This window comes from Aphidius gifuensis, linkage group LG4, assembly GCF_014905175.1.
Source record: "Aphidius gifuensis isolate YNYX2018 linkage group LG4, ASM1490517v1, whole genome shotgun sequence".
NCBI classification, from domain to species: Eukaryota; Metazoa; Arthropoda; class Insecta; order Hymenoptera; family Braconidae; genus Aphidius; species Aphidius gifuensis.
The window spans coordinates 12,079,272-12,097,870 of record NC_057791.1 but is presented as its reverse complement, the minus strand read 5'-3'; the positions used below and the strand labels follow the sequence as shown (position 1 = coordinate 12,097,870).

Below are 18,599 nucleotides of genomic sequence, written 5' to 3'. Positions count from 1 at the left end.
CCAGAGCTTCAATTAACATTATTGTATTCAAAAAAGGGTTACAACTATTAAATTGTAAAGTTCAAAGTACACCAAAAATTAATCATAAAATTTAAAAACATATCTAGTTTTTAGTTGAGTTTGTCTTTTTTTTTTTTCTTTTTTTTCTCATCAAAAAATTGCTTATTTTTTTGTTTTTTCCTTTTAATTTATTTTTTTTAAGGACAAATTGCAAGTGCAAAATATTGACAAACTAATGTCACAATGAAAATAGAAAGCTTTATTAGTTTTCAACAAGTTCATGGTATAAAAAAATATAAAAAACGTTAACATATGGTATATTTCTAAATTTGTATCATTCTACTTGTTACAATATTATTAGTCTCAATTTTTCTTCCATTCATTGTTACTAATAAATATAATATATGGAATCTACAGGTCTTGCTAATATTATTATTCCCAATCATCATTGTTTTTTATATTTATTGTTATTTTCAGTATGTATCATTAAAATTTTTTTTTTTAACCCAAATTTAATATAAATAACTCAAATATTATATTTTGTTTGTTTATAACAATTTATTTATTTATAATAATTTATTGTTTTTATTATTAATAATTAATTAAATTAAACATTGAAATAAGTCTCTGATTTTGGACCTATCATGAAGCTCTCAATTTTGCGCATGCGTGTCGATGCCCCGCCCCCGTTTGGTTTTAAACCGGTTATTAACCGTTAATAACAGTTATTAACCGTCAAAAAAAATAAATAGCCGGCTAATTAACAGCTCTAAGGGCATTACAATTTAGTGCTTTTTTCCTCCACTGGCGGTGCTTGTAGAGCTCTTGTTTGTGAAATCTATATAAAGGGATGTGGCCACTAGCATAGTCTTTCGACCAAGTTCTATGCCATGGCACTTGTGTCACTATATCTCACTAGAAATTTACTAGAAAATGGCCGCCGAGGACTATGTTGAAAAAATGCTGCACGCAGCATTTCCAGCATAGAACCGCTAACTTCACACTAGTTTTTTTTGATACAGCCAACAAAAAAAAATATAACAACAATGATTAGCGTTGTTAATAAATTCGTTTGTTTATATTTACCCATGTATATAATTGTATCATGTACATATATATAATGATTGACTGTCAAAATATCAAATTGTTAACAAATAAGAAAAGTTATATTTTTATTTATTTTTTATGTGTTTGTAAGCAAGTTGGTACAGCTGAAACAATTTCAAGAAACCATTAAAACGCCGCCCTATAGCCGTTATATGTGAACTTTTCCTTCCATAGTGCTATGACATAGAACTTGGTCGAAAAACTATGCTAGTGGCCACAAGCATTAAAAAAAATTTTACAAGTGCCATCACCGGCAAAAAAAAACCCTAAATTGTAAAAAATTTTCCCTGTGAATTGGACTGCGGGAAGACGAACTTGGCTTAAAAAATCGTATCACTATATGATCGCCGCATAATCGAGTAGCGCTGCAATATTCCGGTAATTAAAGTGGGTATGCACTCTACTAACGTGCGTGACTTGTATCGCTTTAGTTTTACAATGCGCATAATACAAACATACTTCGCAAACAATAAATAGAGCATTATACAGCTCTCAGCCAGTGATGGGTAATTCGACGATTTTCGGGGTATCATACAATCATACGTATGATACGTATCATACTACATAAAGTGTATGATAGTTGAAAGTGCCCTCTTTTTTTATAAAATGAACTAAATGATTTATTAAACTCTCACCACTGTACACAACTGTCAAATTGTTTTTGTTTATTACACGATAAATAATAAATTAATTCATCAACGTGTATAAAAAATTTTATTAGAATTAAAACATTATACGAGAAAATAATTTAACAGTTAATATTGTGACTTCTTTGAAAAATAGGCTCATGAGTTCGCCTGGAATATATTCAAGTATGCTAATATGATGAAAAAGGTCAACTTGGCAAATAGGTCTCCCCGATTCATATAATACGTTTCTCATGAAGAACAACAGGGAAAATATATTTGTGATATTGAGTGATGTTAAATTATCTGTGTGATTATAATCTCATAATTACTGTATTTATTATTTTTTTGTTGCAAGCTAATGAAACTATCTTTTTTCCTGGCATTTCATGATGTTCCTTAGAACCTGTCAAAAATCTCCTTGCCCACATATCATGTCTATTATCTCATTTTTTTATTGTAATTTTTGAGATTATTCAAATAAAATACACACAATCATTTTTCGTTGGTTGATTTATTAATAAATATTAATAAATTCTTGAGATTACATATTATGTAAGTGGAATGATACATGGCGTATGGTAATGGAGATGGATCATACTGTATGATACAGTGTATGATACACCGGTACCATACCTACCCAACTGCTCTCAGCAACAGTCCAATTCACAGGACATTACGATTTACGGCTTTTTTCCTCCACTGGCGGTGCTTGTGGAGCTCTTGTATGTGAAGTCTATATAAAAAAAATTTGACAAGCGCCATCACCGGCGAAAAAAAGCCCTAAATTGTAAAAAATTTGCCCTGTGAATTGGACTGCAGTTCAATTCACAAGGCAAAATAAATTTTACACTTTAGGGCTTTTTTTCCGATTTGAAAACCTTGTCAAACTCTGTAATTCTGAATGAATCAGAAAAGTGAAACCGTCAGAAGTTCACGAGGTATGTTATGCGCATGCGAATTTAAAGCCACACAGATACAATATGCCTGTGCTTCAGTATGCGCATGTGATACAACTTCCCTGAATCTGAAGCACAAGAATTTGAAATGGAGTGCCTAGAACCAATCGAGGGCTAGCACCCAAGTGACTCGAATGACAATTCGCATTTCCACTTTGAATAGAGCAGCCATAGGTATCGCCAAAACGCACAATACAAACCCTGAACGCAATAGGCAAAAAAAAATCAGGACGGACCGGCGCAAGATGAAAAATATAGTGATAAAATAAACAAAAGTAACAGATATACAAAAAACAGCCATATTGCATATGCCATTTACTTTTGTTACTTATTACAGTTGTGAAAAGTATTTTTATAATTATTATTAATAATCAAACAATAATAATTTATTGTTTTGTGCCTATAAAAATACATGAACAAACAATCATGTCTACCACAACAAAGTATCAAAAATTTTCTATGATCACAATCTTGAACTTCCGGGTTTCCGAATGCTTTTTGGAACGTCCCCATTCACATGATGTTTGTCAGAGTATGTTTGCATTGTGCGCATTGTAGAAAAAAAGCGATACAAGTCGCGCACGTTACCCGAGTACTACTAGCGCCCCTCAATTATGCGGCGACCATATAGCGATACGGTTTTCATATACAGGCGAGATAGGGAGTAAGTCCTCCTGTATTTCTAGTCTTCTTGGGTTTCACTCTAGAGACCTCATTTTTTTTGTGTTACGTTCAGTTACGTAAAGAGGAGAGTTCTCGAAAAGTATGCATCACAGAGCAAAAATTTTTTGAAAAGCACTAGATCTTCCGCTGGAGCTACTTTTGAGCCTAATACAAAGTCTCTATGATGATAAAAACTCCAAATATGGTGGTCCGAAAAAAAACGAAAAATGGCGCCAACAATAACTCGTTAAAAAAACAAAATAGAGACTTCCTGTTAGGCTTAAAAAATGCGTTTTTGAAGACTCTATCGCCCGCATCCTGGACTTCCTTCCGAACATTTTGAACCAAAAAACCAATTTTAAAAAAATGACATTTTTTTTTTTTTCTTAAAAAGTATTCATTATAGAACAAAAATTAGCACTAGATCTTTTGAAGACGCTTTTTTTAAGCCTAATACGAAGTCTCCATGTTCAAAAGAACGCCAAATATGGTGGTTCGAAAAAAACGACAAAATGGCGCTAACAATAACTCGTAAAAAAATCAAGCTAGAGACTTCGTGTTAGGCTTAAAAAATGCGTTTTTGAAAACTCTATCGCCCGCATCATGGACTTTTTCCGCTATGAGCAATAGTTTTTGAAACAGAAAAAAAAAAAAGGCATTTTTTTTTTTGTCTCAAAAAGTATGCATCATAGAACAAAAAATTTTTAAAAAGCACTAGATCGTTTGAAGACGCTTCTTTTAAGCCTAATACAAAGTTTCCATGTTGATAATAACTCCAAATATGGCGGTCCGAAAAAATGACAAAATGGCGCCATCAACAACTCGTAAAAAAATCAAGCCAGAGACTTCGTTTTAGGCTTAAAAAAGGCGTTCTTGCAAACTCCCGCAACATGGACTTTTTCTACTCTGAACAATAGTTTTTGTAGCAGAAAATAAAAACCTTGAAATTTGAAAAAAAAAAAGATATATAAAAGATATATAATAAAAGGTATATATACAACCAATGGCTGAAAAAAATATGTGACTGACCTGTTAATTTCTTTGGCTACATTAATCGCTCAGAAATTAACAGGTAAAACACACCGATTCCTTAGCCATTCGGCAGCAGTAATAACTTTCAATTGAGCCTAATACAATGTTTCTATCTTCAGTATCCTGAAAGTTATAGCATTTTTAATCAATTTTTTAACAATTTTGAAAAATTAGGCGATAAATAGCTCAACGTAGAATTGGATTAAAAACTTCGTAATCGGCTCTCATTTTGCGTCTCAAAAAACTCTATCGCCCGCATCGTGGGTTCTTTCTGCTATCTCCAATATTTTTTAAGAAAAAAAAAAAATAAACATAAAAATTTATTTTTGAATAATTTTATTATCAATAAACCATAAAATTATTTTAAAACCATAATTTTATTATATCTGAAAATTAAGATAACCATGGCCCTAGCCGGAGTATTGAAAATTTTTAATTTTCAACGGGTAACGCGGGCAACACGCCCCAACAAACGTTACCAGCAGTCTAATTCACAAGGCAAATTTTTTACAATTTAGGGCTTTTTTTTGCCGGTGATGGCGCTTGTCAAGTTTTTTTTATATAGATTTCACATACAAAAGCTCTACAAGCGCCGCCAGTAGAGGAAAAAAGCCCTAAATTGTAATGCCCTGTGAATTGGACTGCAGGTCTTTTTTTATATAGATTTTACATATAAAGCTCCACAAGCGCTACTGGTGGATGAAAAAAAACTCTAAATTGTAATGCCCTGTGAATACGGGTGCTGTGAATTGGACTGCCGTATTTCTAGTCTTCTTGGCATTATGTAAGGTAGGTACGTATGTATGCGTGCATAGTCACACACAGTCACACATGTTTATTGATGTTCATATTTGACATTGTGTGACATTGAATTGAATTGAATTTATTAATTATAGATACTTGATATTTTAGAAGTAATCTAATTTGTGTGATAATATACTTTTATATTCAAATAGAAAAAGTTAAATTAGTATTCTATCATAATTATATTTTATTTGAAAGAAGAAAAAAAAAAAAAGAAATAAATTTCTTTCAGGTTTTTTTATTCAATAATATTTTATAAACAATCATATTCTTATTATTATTTTATTTCATATTTGATTTTATTGATCATTAATGATGATTACAAATTAAAAAAAAAATTTCAATCATTCTTTTTGTTACTGCAATTCTTATAACTTGGCGCTGTAGCAGTTTGTATTTTCGCGGCTCCGCCATATTCTGGATATCGACAATTTTACTTCGGATGACCGGCACCCAAGGTCCCTAGATGAGTTACTAGATTTAGACAGCACCCGCACCCGTATTCAGAGGATGTTCTTATTAGGGCGTTTTTTTTCCGATGGTGGCGTTTGTGAAGCTTTTCTATATGAAATCTATATAAAAAAAATTTTGTTTAGCGCCATCAGCGGAAAAAAAAAGCCCTAATGAGAACAATTTTGCCCCGTGAATACGGGTGCCGTATTCAGAGGATGTTCTCATTAGGGCTTTTTTTTTCCGATCGTGGCGCTTGTGAAGCTTTTCTATGTAAAATCTATATAAAAAGTTCACAAGCGCCGCCATCGGAAAAAAAGCCCTAATGAGAACATCCTCTGAATACGGGTGCAGGTCATCCGAAGCTAGAATTTGAGACGCCATATTGGGGATCAGTAGTTGTGTGCATGCGTATATGTACACAAGATAGGTACGTATGTATGCGTGGATAGTCACACACATTCACACATGTTTATCAATGTTTATATTTGACATTGTCTGACGTTGAATTGAATTTAATTTGTTAATTGTAGATACTTGATATTTAATTATAAATGCAATTTGTGTGATAATATTAGTACTCCTATATTCAAATAGACAAAGTTAAATTAATATACTATCATAATTATATTTTGATCAAAAGAAAAAAAAAAAAAAATTCGTTCAGGTTATTTTATTCAATAAAATTTTATAAACATTAATATTCTTATTATTATTCTATTTCATATTAATATATTGATCATTAATGATGATTACAGATGCAAAAAAAAATTTTATACATTTATTTTATGACTGCAATTCATATAACTTGACGCCGTAGCAGTTTGAATTTGCGCGGCTCCGCCATATTGGGGATATCGACGATTTTACTTCGGATGACCTGTATATTGGGAGTCATTCTAGGGACCTTGCCGGCACCCGTCAGTGTTGGGTAGGTATGATACCGGTGTATCATACAGCACTATCATTAATTATTAAATTAATAATAATGAAAGAGAGCGAAAGAACTGGAAAAAACGAATAGCAATAAATAAATAGTAAATTTTAGTTGCTAAAGTTTCTTCAAATGACCGCAAAACGCTAGCGCTTCCTTGCATACGCTCCGTGCATACGCTCGGTGTGAAAAGTGAACGAACACACCTAGAATATTTCAGTAGTCTCAACCAATTATAGTTGACGTGACTGTACCGACAAGGACAACAGGCCAACCATTGAGTTTCTCTCTCGGCGACACGAAGCTCGGCTTCCTGCACCCGTATTCACGGGGCAAAATTGTTCTCATTAGGGCTTTTTTTTCCGCTGATGGCGCTTGACAAAATTTTTTTTATATAGATTTCATATAGAAAGGCTTCACAAACGCCGCCATCGGAAAAAAAACGCCCTAATGAGAACATCCTCTGAATACGGGTGCAGTTTTATTATATTTCAGTAGCTGTGTTCGATGGTCGTCTCGGCTCAGTTCCGTCTCACTTACGGCTCACTCATGGCGCTAGCGACGTACGGTTGTTTGAAGAACTACAAAGGCACAAAATCTCAATACAGGTGCTTATCTATATCATCACTGTATCAATGCTTCAATAAATATTGTTTATTTACTTTATGCAAACAGTGTCATCATAATAATCTATTACAATGAGTTGATAAATATATAATCAAAATGAATATAGAAAATATAATTCAGGTGAGAGCAAATAGTGAATGAAAGAAATAAAAATGAAAATACAAATTTTGGAGATGGAATTATTATCTGTGCTATTGAACAATAATTTTTTATCTTTCATACATAGGAAATAGATGAAAACAATCAAAATAATATTATGAACTCATTTTGTTATTACAAAATTAAAGTTTTAATAAATAACAATAAATTTTGAAACGACAACGAACAACAACAACAATCGTCATTTCGTCAATCAATCATGGTAGAAATATACAGGTAGGTCCATGCGCATACGTTTTATTAAGCCAATAAGAAGTGCGGCCCCTACGTCGCCATATTGGCTAAATTAGCGCGATTTTATTTGAATCATAATTTGAAGTACATATCAAAGATGGTCTCAATAAAAAATTGAAATAATAAAGACACATAAACAAATGATTAATTCTATAAAAAATAAAGAATAAAATTCATATTTAACTTTGTTACATATTTTTTTTAACTTTTTTTTCTTATTTCTTTTTTTTTTATCTTCTATAATTTTCTCATTCAAAACTCTAAGTCAAATGTACGTACAAGTATGTACCAAACATTGTATTGCATTCAGTGCAATATTTATATTGTTTTTTTCATCCATACTTCTAGTTTGTTAACTAAATATGTATAATTATTAAACAATATTTTTAAAGTTTTCAATTATGGTTAATGTAAATTTTAAACATGTTCTGCATTAATTAATAACAGTATAATAATAATAGTATGACGGGCACACAAATTTACACACATACAAACAAGATGGCTAATAATAATAATATGACGGGCACACAGATTTACACACATGTAGACAAGATGGCTACTTAGAGTTTTGCGCAGTAGAATTTATTTTCGTCCGAGGAATGGACATACCTGTATATTTCTACCATGTCAATCAACAATATTTATTGGGGCATTGATACAGTGATGATATAGATAGGCACCTGTATTGAGATTTTGTGCCTTTGTAGTTCTTCAAACAACCGTACGTCGCTAGCGCCATAAGTGAGCCGTAAGTGAGACGGAACTGAGCCGAGACGACCATCGAACACAGCTAGTGTATCATACCTACCCAAGGGTGCGTTCCGTGGCTATCCAGTCCGTACGAACTTCAAAATGGCGGAGTTTGGAAATCTTTTGATCATTTGTTGTGGTAGATCTGATTTTTTTTATTTAAAAACAATCTGATCAAATTTGACATTAGCCAATTTATTTGACAGATTTGAAATAACTAAATAGAAACTTTGCCAACTTAAACCTAAAAAAAATAGTAATACTTAATATTTTAAATTTTTATAAATCTCTGGCCTTCTCTCTGACTATAGTGATGTATCATAGTAACTTTTAACATTATTAGGATTTTCATTTTTTTCGTCGCCATTTTGAAGTTCGTACGGACTGGATAGCCACGGAACGCACCCCAACACTGCGCACAGTACCGCAAAAAAAAATTAATAAGCGGTGTGTTCGTTCACTATTCACATCGAGCGTACGCACGGAGCGTATGCAAGGAAGCGCGCTAGAGTCGTGCGGTCATTTGAAGAAACTTTAGTAACTAAAATTTACTATTTATTTATTGTTATTTGTTTTTTCTAGCTCTTTCGTTCTCTTTATTCATCAATAATTGGTAATTTGTTCTTGCGTCTTAGAAAAAATTAACAAAATAAACACAATGACTGAAAATAACGAATGCGTCGGTAAATTTTAGTTGCAAAAAACAAAAGATTCATTAAATGACCGCACGACTCTAGCGCTTCCTTGCATAACGCTCCGTGCGTACGCTCGGTGTGAAAAGTGAACGAACACACCTAAGAAATACCGCACCCGTATTCACGGGGCAAAATTGTTCTCATTAGGGCTTTTTTTTTCCGCTGATGGCGCTTGACAAAATTTTTTTTATATAGATTTCACATAGAAAAGCTTCACAAACGCCACCATCGGAAAAAAAACGCCCTAATGAGAACATCCTCTGAATACGGGTGCCGGCCTCTTTCACATCACTAGCAAGTAGCAACACCACTGTCCTGCACTGTCCAACACAACGAAGCAAATGGAGGAATCGTTGTCTAACCTGACGATGTGTTGATGCGCTTTTTTTAATCATATATCATTGGTTTAAGTTTTTATATGTATAAATAAAAATAAATTAATTTTCAATAAGTACCTTCTCACAAACTCTATTATGACGGGTAATAAAGTGTGGAATACTGATCTATGGAAGGCATTGGATAAACACGGAAAAAATGATTTGTAAGTGCTCTAGGACCCAGATTTATAAACGACGGGGACCATGATAATTGTTATTTGAATTCATTCATCTCTTCACTGTGTGAAAAAATAGAAATATATTAATAAATAATAATTTGATGGTTGCATCTTTAATATACCGCGCTTGTCGCTCTACCCCAGAGTTAATTGTCGATTAACAACTGTTTGCAGCCTCAAACTTATCAACCAGAAATTCAAGGAAGGAAACACGACAGGTACTTTAAATTTTTTTTCTTCATAAACATTACGCAGAACTGTATTATTTTATATTGTCATTATCGTTTACGAAAATTCATTAAAACTGAGAATATAGCTATTTGTACACGTTTTCGTCATTTTAGAGTGAATTTAAAGTGTGATTAGAGTGGATCCAAGCTGGCCCAACACAATAAAGCTAAAACATACCCAAACTATATAACAACAACTTTAAATTCACTCTAAAATAACGAAGTGTGTACAAACAGCAGCTTTCTAAAACCGACAGAATAGTTTTTCAAAGCTGATTTTTTTTCATGTATTGATATTTCTCTTCCTCTTTCAGTATGGAAGCGAGGATTGTACGAATTAATTACCCATGGGATTCAAGGAAACGTAAAAAAGGACAATGTTGTATCTATTCTGGCTGAGTTGGCGGTTAGTTTTTAGATTCATCAGTGTGCCTTGCCTTCATCTATCAGGGCCAATTTACTTTTAAAATTTTTTCAGATCATTAACAGCGCAATGCCCTCAGCCATAGTTGACCTGTTCACTTTGATTGATGCTGAAGGTCATACTAATGATATAAGAAATAACTTCAATTATATTGTAAAAGAATGCGAAAAGGTATTTGTTTTAATCTGAAACTGTTTGAAAAGAATATCTTATAAACTTGTATTGCAGTTTTTAACAGACAGGATCCTCATGGAAAGACTGGAAATTGATACCCTACAAGATGTTGGCACCCTAAAAGATCGAAACTTTCATACAAAATTCATCCGAGTCAAGACAAAACTTTAGTACGTATTTTTTTTGAATCCATATTCATATTTTTTGTTTGTTTTTTAAATTTTTATTTCTTTTTTCTCTTACAGCTATAAACAGCGTAAATTTAATCTATTTAGAGAAGAAAGTGAAGGATATTCTAAGCTAATAGTTGAGCTAAATCAAGAGAGATCAACTGATGAAGTTTTCAGTACTTTGGAAGTTATTAAAAGTTTGATTGGTAAGAATTAAAATCTTCCTTCAAATAAACAGATTAAAAACATTATTAATAATATGGAATTTTTAGGATACTTCAATCTAGATCCAAATCGAGTACTTGATATTCTTCTCGAAACTTTCGAAAACAAGCCTCAAAATGATGATTTGTTTATTCCTCTTATACGCTCTTACATGAGCAATCCACAAGTACTATGCGAGGTACTTGGTTTTAAATATCGTGCAGCAGTCAATGCAACACCAATTTCGTTGCAAACAGTAACAGCAATGATGCTTCAACATCGTCTAATTGAACTGGATGATATTTTGCCGTGGTTGGTTCCAGATGACAAAATAATTATAAAAGATCATGAGCTACAAATGCGTCAGGCAAAAGATTACGTCAAAAAAATGAGTATTATTTCTACCAGGGATAAAGAAGAAATACTAGAAGAGCCTGATAACATCCAAGACAAGTATTCGACAAACCAAAAATTTGGTCTTTGCGAGGCTCTCTTAAAAGTTGGTGCTTGGGAAATTGTTCAAAGATTATTTAAACGACTTCCTGATTTTTGTTTGACTGACAAAAAGCCAATTGCTCTTGCTTTTTGCAACATGATACAGTCAATGATCGATATAGTTTATCGGAAGCACTGCACTATATCACCCAAGCTACCAGGTCGTACAATTGAGCCCGTTTACAAGAACTCATTGGCAGTTAAGCCGATGCAATCATTTATTGATATTCATAACCAGCTCGTACCAATGCTCATCATTCTTGGTCCAAATCTACATAACGATCCTATCCTCATGTACAAAGTAATGAGACTATGTCAAGCTGTAATCAAGTCTATCGATAGAAGCAACTGTCTCTGGAACGATATTCTCACGATTCTTGATGTTGCTTTGCTTCCATCATTGTCATTTATGGACTGTAACTGCTGCGTTGCTGAAGAAATGTGGAACATTCTCAAGTGTTATCCATATGAGAACCGATATTGCTTGTATGCCAGATGGAAAAATGATACGCCGATGCAGCATCCAGCACTTTTACGTAAGCGTGCAGATGCCCAAAAGAAAATAAAGTCAATTATGAAAAGAGTCAGCAAAGAAACAATAAAACCGGTTGGGCGTACTATTGGTAAGTTGACACATTCGTCACCTGGTGTTCTGTTTGATTATGTACTGATACAAATTCAGCTCTACGACAATCTCATTGGTCCTGTTGTTGATTCCTTGAAATATCTTACTAATATTTCTTACGATGTTCTTGGCTATTGTCTTGTTGAGACGCTTGCGGGTGCTGATCGTGACAGATTAAAGCATGACGGTAACAGCATCTCTCTTTGGCTTCAGTCTCTTGCATCTTTTTGTGGTGCTATATACAAAAAGTATAACATTGAGCTAACTGGTTTATTGCAGTACGTCGCTAATCAGTTGAAAGCACAAAAAAGCCTAGACTTACTGATTCTTAAAGAAATTGTACAAAAAATGGCGGGAATTGAGGCTGCTGAAGAAATGACCTCCGAGCAATTGGATGCGATGGCTGGTGGAGATTTGCTGAAAAACGAAGCTGGATATTTTACTCAAGTTCGAAATACAAAAAAACCATCACAGCGCTTAAAAGATGCACTTTCAGAAAATGATTTAGCTGTAGCACTTTGTCTTTTGATGGCACAACAAAAACACTGCGTTGTTTATCGAGAAACTGATAAATCACATTTAAAACTTGTTGGAAAGTTATACGATCAATGTCAAGATACTCTGGTGCAATTTGGTACATTTCTTGCGTCAACAATGACTGTAGACGAATATGTTCAGCGCTTACCTTCAATACACAGTATGTTGCGAGATAATCACATTCACTCAGATGTAGCTTTTTTTTTAGCACGACAGATGTTCGCTCATGCAATCAACATAAAGTATGATTCCCTTCGTAAAGCTGATTCAAATTACAAAAAAATGTCTATTACCATGAAGCAAGCCAAATGGGTTGAAGCAGCGCAATCAGTTATGGCACCCGTTGCTGAGTCAGTTCGGCCACTTCATCCACTTAAAGTTTGGGAGGACATTTCACCTCAATTTCTCGTGACATTTTGGTCTCTTTCAATTTATGATTTATTTGTTCCTGCTGATAGTTATCAACGTGAAATCAACAAACTTAAGCAGCTCGTTGATCAAACTGTTGATTCCAAAGACATGAATGTCAGCAAAGGTAAGAAAGAGCAAGAACGTTGCACAACGCTTATTGAAAAACTTCAAGATGAAAAAAGAAAACAAGAAGAACATGTTGAAAAAGTATTTGCTTATTTGAAGCAAGAAAAAGATTCTTGGTTTTTATCGAGAAGTGCCAAGTCTGCAAAAAATGAAACCATCACACAGTTTCTTCAATTATGTTTATTTCCTAGATGCACATTTACAACTGTTGATGCAATGTATTGTGCTAAGTTTGTTCACACAATTCATTCCTTGAAAACAGCCAATTTTTCAACATTACTTTGCTATGATCGACTATTCTGTGATATCACTTATTCAGTAACATCTTGTACTGAAAATGAAGCAAATCGATATGGTCGTTTTTTATGTGCCATGCTTGAAACAGTCATGAGATGGCATTCAGAGAAAGCCATATTTGACAAAGAATGCAGTAATTATCCAGGATTTGTTACAAAGTTCCGTGTGAGTAATCAATTCTCAGAAGCTAATGACATGGTAGGATTTGAAAATTACCGTCATGTTTGTCATAAATGGCACTATAAAATTACAAAAGCTATTGTCGTATGCTTGGACTCAAAAGACTATGTTCAAATAAGAAACTCTCTAATTATTTTGATTAAGATACTTCCCCATTTTCCAGTGCTTTTGAAATTATCGCAAATACTTGAGCGTAAAGTTGAAAAAGTACGTGAACAAGAACGTGGAAATAGACAAGATCTTCATGTACTCGCAACGTCTTACAGTGGCCAGTTGAAAGCAAGATCATCACAAATGATTCATGAAACAGATTTTCATCACGTCGGTGAAACAACCATAAAAGCCCAAGACACATGCAGCACTGAGTCTAATGATAAAATTACTAATGGTGTTTCCATCAAAGAGACCAGTAATGGTTCTGAAGCACGCACTGATAAAGATGGCAAAGAACAACGCGAGAAACGACCAGCTTTTAATCAAATTCAACATGATTCAATTGAAAAAAATAAAAAAAAAGAAGCAACCAAAGAAGATCTGGAAGCTCAAGAAAAATATTCGAAAAAAGAAGAAATAAGAGATGATGAAATAGTAGACAAAAAAGACCGCAAATATTTAAAAGTAAATTTAATTGTTAATCCGCTTATAAGTTATTAATTATTATTACTCGACTACTTAACAACTTCTCTAAACTTTCACAGGAAGAACATTACTACAGCGGAATTGATAATTTAGATCGAGATTTGTCTAGTGTTTCTAATAGCAGCGTGAGCTCCGGTCCACCTCCAGATACTCTTGAGAGAGGTGACTCCTTGTTTTTTTTTTCTTCGTAATAATATATTATATAAATTTCGTCTTTCGAAGAAATAACAACATATATTACATTACATTTTTCTCATTTGTCAGAACCTAAGAGAAGAAAGCTAGAAACCACTTTGAAAGAAACTAAACGTCTAGAAGCTGGTAGTGAGAAAAAAGACCGTTCTGGAAAAGCTAAATCGCGAGATGAGCAGAAAGAATTGCGTCGAGAAAAAAAACTCGGTCGTAAAAGAGTAAGTATTAATTTTGACATTATCTTTGATTAAGCTGTTCAAAATTTAAACCAATTATTGCAGGATCGTGCTGAAGATGCTGTTATTGCCGCTGAGCAAAAACGAAGAAAAGACGATGATAAAAGTTGGTGGCTTTGTTTATGACATATTATACTCTATCATTAAATATCATCAAATATTAAAAGCTTATATAATTTGAATTTTCAGCTAAAAGTACTCATCAAAATGGAGATATACCAGAACACCGTGAAAAACATCACTACAGTAAGGTTAGTATTAATAATAATAATAATAGTATTTTAATATTAGTATTTTAATAATAATAATAATAATAATAATAATAATAATAATAATTGTGTAAAAAAAAGATGTATACTGTATGTAGTTTTTTTTTTTTTTTTTTTTTTTTTTTTTCTCAGGAAAAATCACCATACAATAAAGAACAGCGCATTCATGAGCGTGAAGGGCGTGATAAACAATATCCTTTTTATTAATTTAATTTTTCAGAATCAAATAATAGACATGGTTAATATTGCAATATGTTTAATTCCTTAACTCAAAAACACTAGACGGAGTTCAGATCCAAAACGAAGATGATGTAAAGTAATCCAAGAATTATAACTATATACATTTTATAATCCATAAATTTTCACTGTAATTGAAAAAAAAACTACTAAAATAAAAAGTGTTATAATAGTGACAAAAAACAAAAAAAAAAACGATATTTTTAGAAGATAATGTTTTTTAATTATTTAGTATAGTATGACTATTCAAATACGAGATAGCTATAATACTGTTAACATCGCAAGATGCTCGTAACTTTTTGTTTTTTTTTTAGTACAAATTATGATATTAGTGCCTTTTTTTTCCAAATATCTAAAAATTCAACAAACACTGACAACACTGAAAAATTGATCTCTAAATAAATGCAGTGTTTTTATGTGAGCAGGTATATACACATTCTTTATAATAATGGTAAAGAAACGATAGAATTAAAATAACCTTGATCGGCTTTAAAAGTTTCTTCCTTGAGTCGTTTAAGTCTTTTTTTTGCATCCTGAATAATGTCATCAGTCGAGCTGTTTTCGTATATATTTTTAGATAAACATTCTGTATGTGTTATTGGACTAAATATTACATTTGCCGTGTTTTGTGAGAAATGGGTTTCAATTTTTTCAGACAAGCTTACTGCTTTTAAAGTCAATTTTTCAATACGCAATTGTTGTTCTTTTATAAGCATTTGTAACTCTAGTGTCTCTTTGTAACTTGAATAATTTATGTTTTCATTATTAAAAAAGCATTCATCAGTTTGAATGGAAGTTTCTATTGTTTTTATGTGTGAAGAATTTTCTAGTTGATCTTTTTTCTTTACTCTTTTTAGTTCATCTTTCAGTTCTTTCAAATTTGTTTCAAGTTTCGTATAATTATTCCACTTGATCTCTAATCTGTAAATAAGTTTAATTTAGTGTAAATAATAATTAACTATCATAGTCTTTAGAAAACATACTTTTTCGCTTCTTGATACAGTGTACTCTCTTTCATAGATAATTCGAGTTGTTTGACATGAATTCTCTGTTCTTCTTTTTGTTTATCTTGATAAAATTTCTTTTTTTTTAAATTCACTTCATCTATTAAAATCTGAAAAGAAAAAGTTTTATAGAATAATCTTATTCAAGCTAATAACATCTGATTTTCACAATTATTTTAAAATATCAATTGATATTTCTTACTTGCATTTTAGACAATTTATCATTAATAGCCACCATTTGCTGACCAACGGTACAAGAATAATTCTTTAACTGACTTTTCTTCTTTGTTAATTGCTTATCGAATACGTTTTTTTGTATAAGAAGTTTTTCCATCATTTCATCAACCATAACATTTTTTTTCGATAAGTCAATTGACGTGCTATTTTTTTTTTCGCAATCACATGGTACTTTTTTTGAGACGACTGCAGTATCGGGTTGATTGGATTGCGAATGATACTTGAGAATTGATAGGAGTAATGAAACGTCATTGTTCGCATAATCAGTAATGATTGATTTACCAACAGTTTCATTTGGTTGTATTCCCAATGCTTCTAGTGTGTAACAAATATAGTCACTTTGTAATTTTCTTTTTGCAGAAGTTTTTTGAGTATTCTTCTTATAAGAAATGATGGGCTTATGATTATGATTAACAAGTATTGGAACCTCACTTGCAAACACAGAGAGTGTATAGTCATAATCATGATTCCACAAATAATCGGCAATCAATAGATCATAAAAATATTGATTAGCTGAAGGGGAAAAGACTTTGGTTTTATCGAAGGTCATGTCTTTGGTCTTTAAAACTTGAAATAAACTATGTCGCAGGTGGGTTCGGACGTCCGATATTATACCACATTTATCAAACCTGAAAGTGACATTAAAACAGTAATAGAGCTGTTACGGTATAGAATAATTTGGATATTATTGTCTCACCATGTATACAAGGACGAATAAAAATCATTGTCCATTTCAACCAATTGTGAATTATTACGTGATTGAAATTACAGTAAAAATCATGAGTTACGAAGTAGAGAAAATAATTAAAAATATAACACAACGTTAGACTAGGGACAAGCGTTGTTCTTGTTACTTAAAAAAATTGTTAAATACCGCTCAAACCAAGGTCTGTACTCTGTATTACTTTATTTACTATTTGATTTAAATGTAGATAGAGGGTGCGTTCCATGCGGCCATGCAGTATTGACAATTGGGTACATAAATGCCAGTGACGTTGACTGTACAAGATTTAATGTGCGCATGCGTGAGTGAGAGGGAAAGCCATCCAATATATTGCTATCTCTAGCGACACTCCGTGCATTGGCTAAGCATAGGAGTTCACCTTCCAGCAGTCCAATTCACAGGGCATTACAATTTAGGGCTTTTTTTCACCACTCACAGCGCTTGTGAAGCTTTTGTATGTAAAATCTATATAAAAAAAATTTTTACAAGCGCCATCAGCGGCAAAAAAAAGCCCTAAATTGTAAAAAATTTGCCCCGTGAATTGGACTGCTGCACCCGCAGTCCAATTCACAGGGCAAATTTTTTACAATTTAGGGCTTTTTCTGGCGTTGATAGCGCTTTTAAAATTTTTTTTATATAGATTTCACATACAAAATCTATACGGGTGCAGCACCCGTATTCAGAGGATGTTCTCATTAGGGCGTTTTTTTTCCGATGGTGGCGCTTGTGAAGCTTTTCTATATGAAATCTATATAAAAAAAATTTTGTCAAGCGCCATCAGCGGAAAAAAAAGCCCTAAGAGAACAATTTTGCCCCGTGAATACGGGTGCAGTTTTATTATATTTCTGCACCCGTATTCAGAGGATGTTCTCATTAGGGCTTTTTTTTCCGATGGCGGCGCTTGTGAAGGTTTTCTATGTAAAATCTATATAAAAAGTTCACAAGCGCCGCCATCGGAAAAAAAAAGCCCTAATGAAAACATCCTCTGCTGCCGCAGTCCAATTCACAGGGCAAATTTTTTACAATTTAGGGCTTTTTTTGCCGGTGATGGCGCTTGTAAACTTTTTTTTACATAGATTTCACATACAAAAGCTCTACAAGCGCCGCCAGTGGAGGAAAAAAGCCCTAAATTGTAATGCCCTGTGAATTGGACTGCCGTATTCAGAGGATGTTCTCATTAGGGCGTTTTTTTCCGATGGTGGCGTTTGTGAAGCTTTTCTATGTGAAATCTATATAAAAAAAATTTTGTCCAGCGCCATCAGCGGAAAAAAAAGCTTTAATGAGAACAATTTTGCCCCGTGAATACGGGTGCAGCAGTCCAATTCACAGGGCATTACAATTTAGGGCTTTTTTCCTCCATTGGCGGCGCTTGTAGAGCTTTTGTATCTGAAATCTATATAAAAAAAATTTTACAAGCGCCATCATCGGCAAAAAAAAGCCCTAAATTGTATAAAATTTGCCCTGTGAATTGGACTGCAGTGTGGGTAAATCACTGAAATATAATAAAACTGGAAGCCGAACTTAGCGTCGCCGAGAGAGAGATTCAATGGATGGGCTTTTGTCCTTGTCGGTACAGTCACGTCAACTAAAGT

General features: G+C 33.1%; 2 protein-coding genes across 2 annotated transcripts; one reads left to right on the top strand and one right to left on the bottom strand.

Moving 5' to 3' along the window:
* Positions 1–9,262: 9,262 nt before the first annotated feature.
* Positions 9,263–15,133, top strand: LOC122855063 (THO complex subunit 2). The gene is made up of 13 exons (XM_044156185.1): positions 9,263–9,581; positions 9,771–9,814; positions 10,141–10,232; positions 10,305–10,421; positions 10,479–10,594; positions 10,670–10,800; positions 10,867–14,087; positions 14,168–14,270; positions 14,373–14,518; positions 14,582–14,642; positions 14,726–14,787; positions 14,938–14,996; positions 15,085–15,133. Exons 1-13 carry the CDS (start codon positions 9,514–9,516, stop codon positions 15,113–15,115), a joined length of 4,251 nt encoding a protein of 1,416 aa, XP_044012120.1. The 5' UTR covers positions 9,263–9,513; the 3' UTR covers positions 15,116–15,133.
* A 107-nt stretch (positions 15,134–15,240) lies between these two features.
* Positions 15,241–17,221, bottom strand: LOC122855074. Its single transcript, XM_044156231.1, has 4 exons — positions 16,981–17,221; positions 16,249–16,912; positions 16,026–16,156; positions 15,241–15,963 (listed from the first exon to the last, which is right to left on the bottom strand). Exons 1-4 carry the CDS (start codon positions 17,013–17,015, stop codon positions 15,483–15,485), a joined length of 1,311 nt encoding a protein of 436 aa, XP_044012166.1. The 5' UTR covers positions 17,016–17,221; the 3' UTR covers positions 15,241–15,482.
* Positions 17,222–18,599: the final 1,378 nt, after the last annotated feature.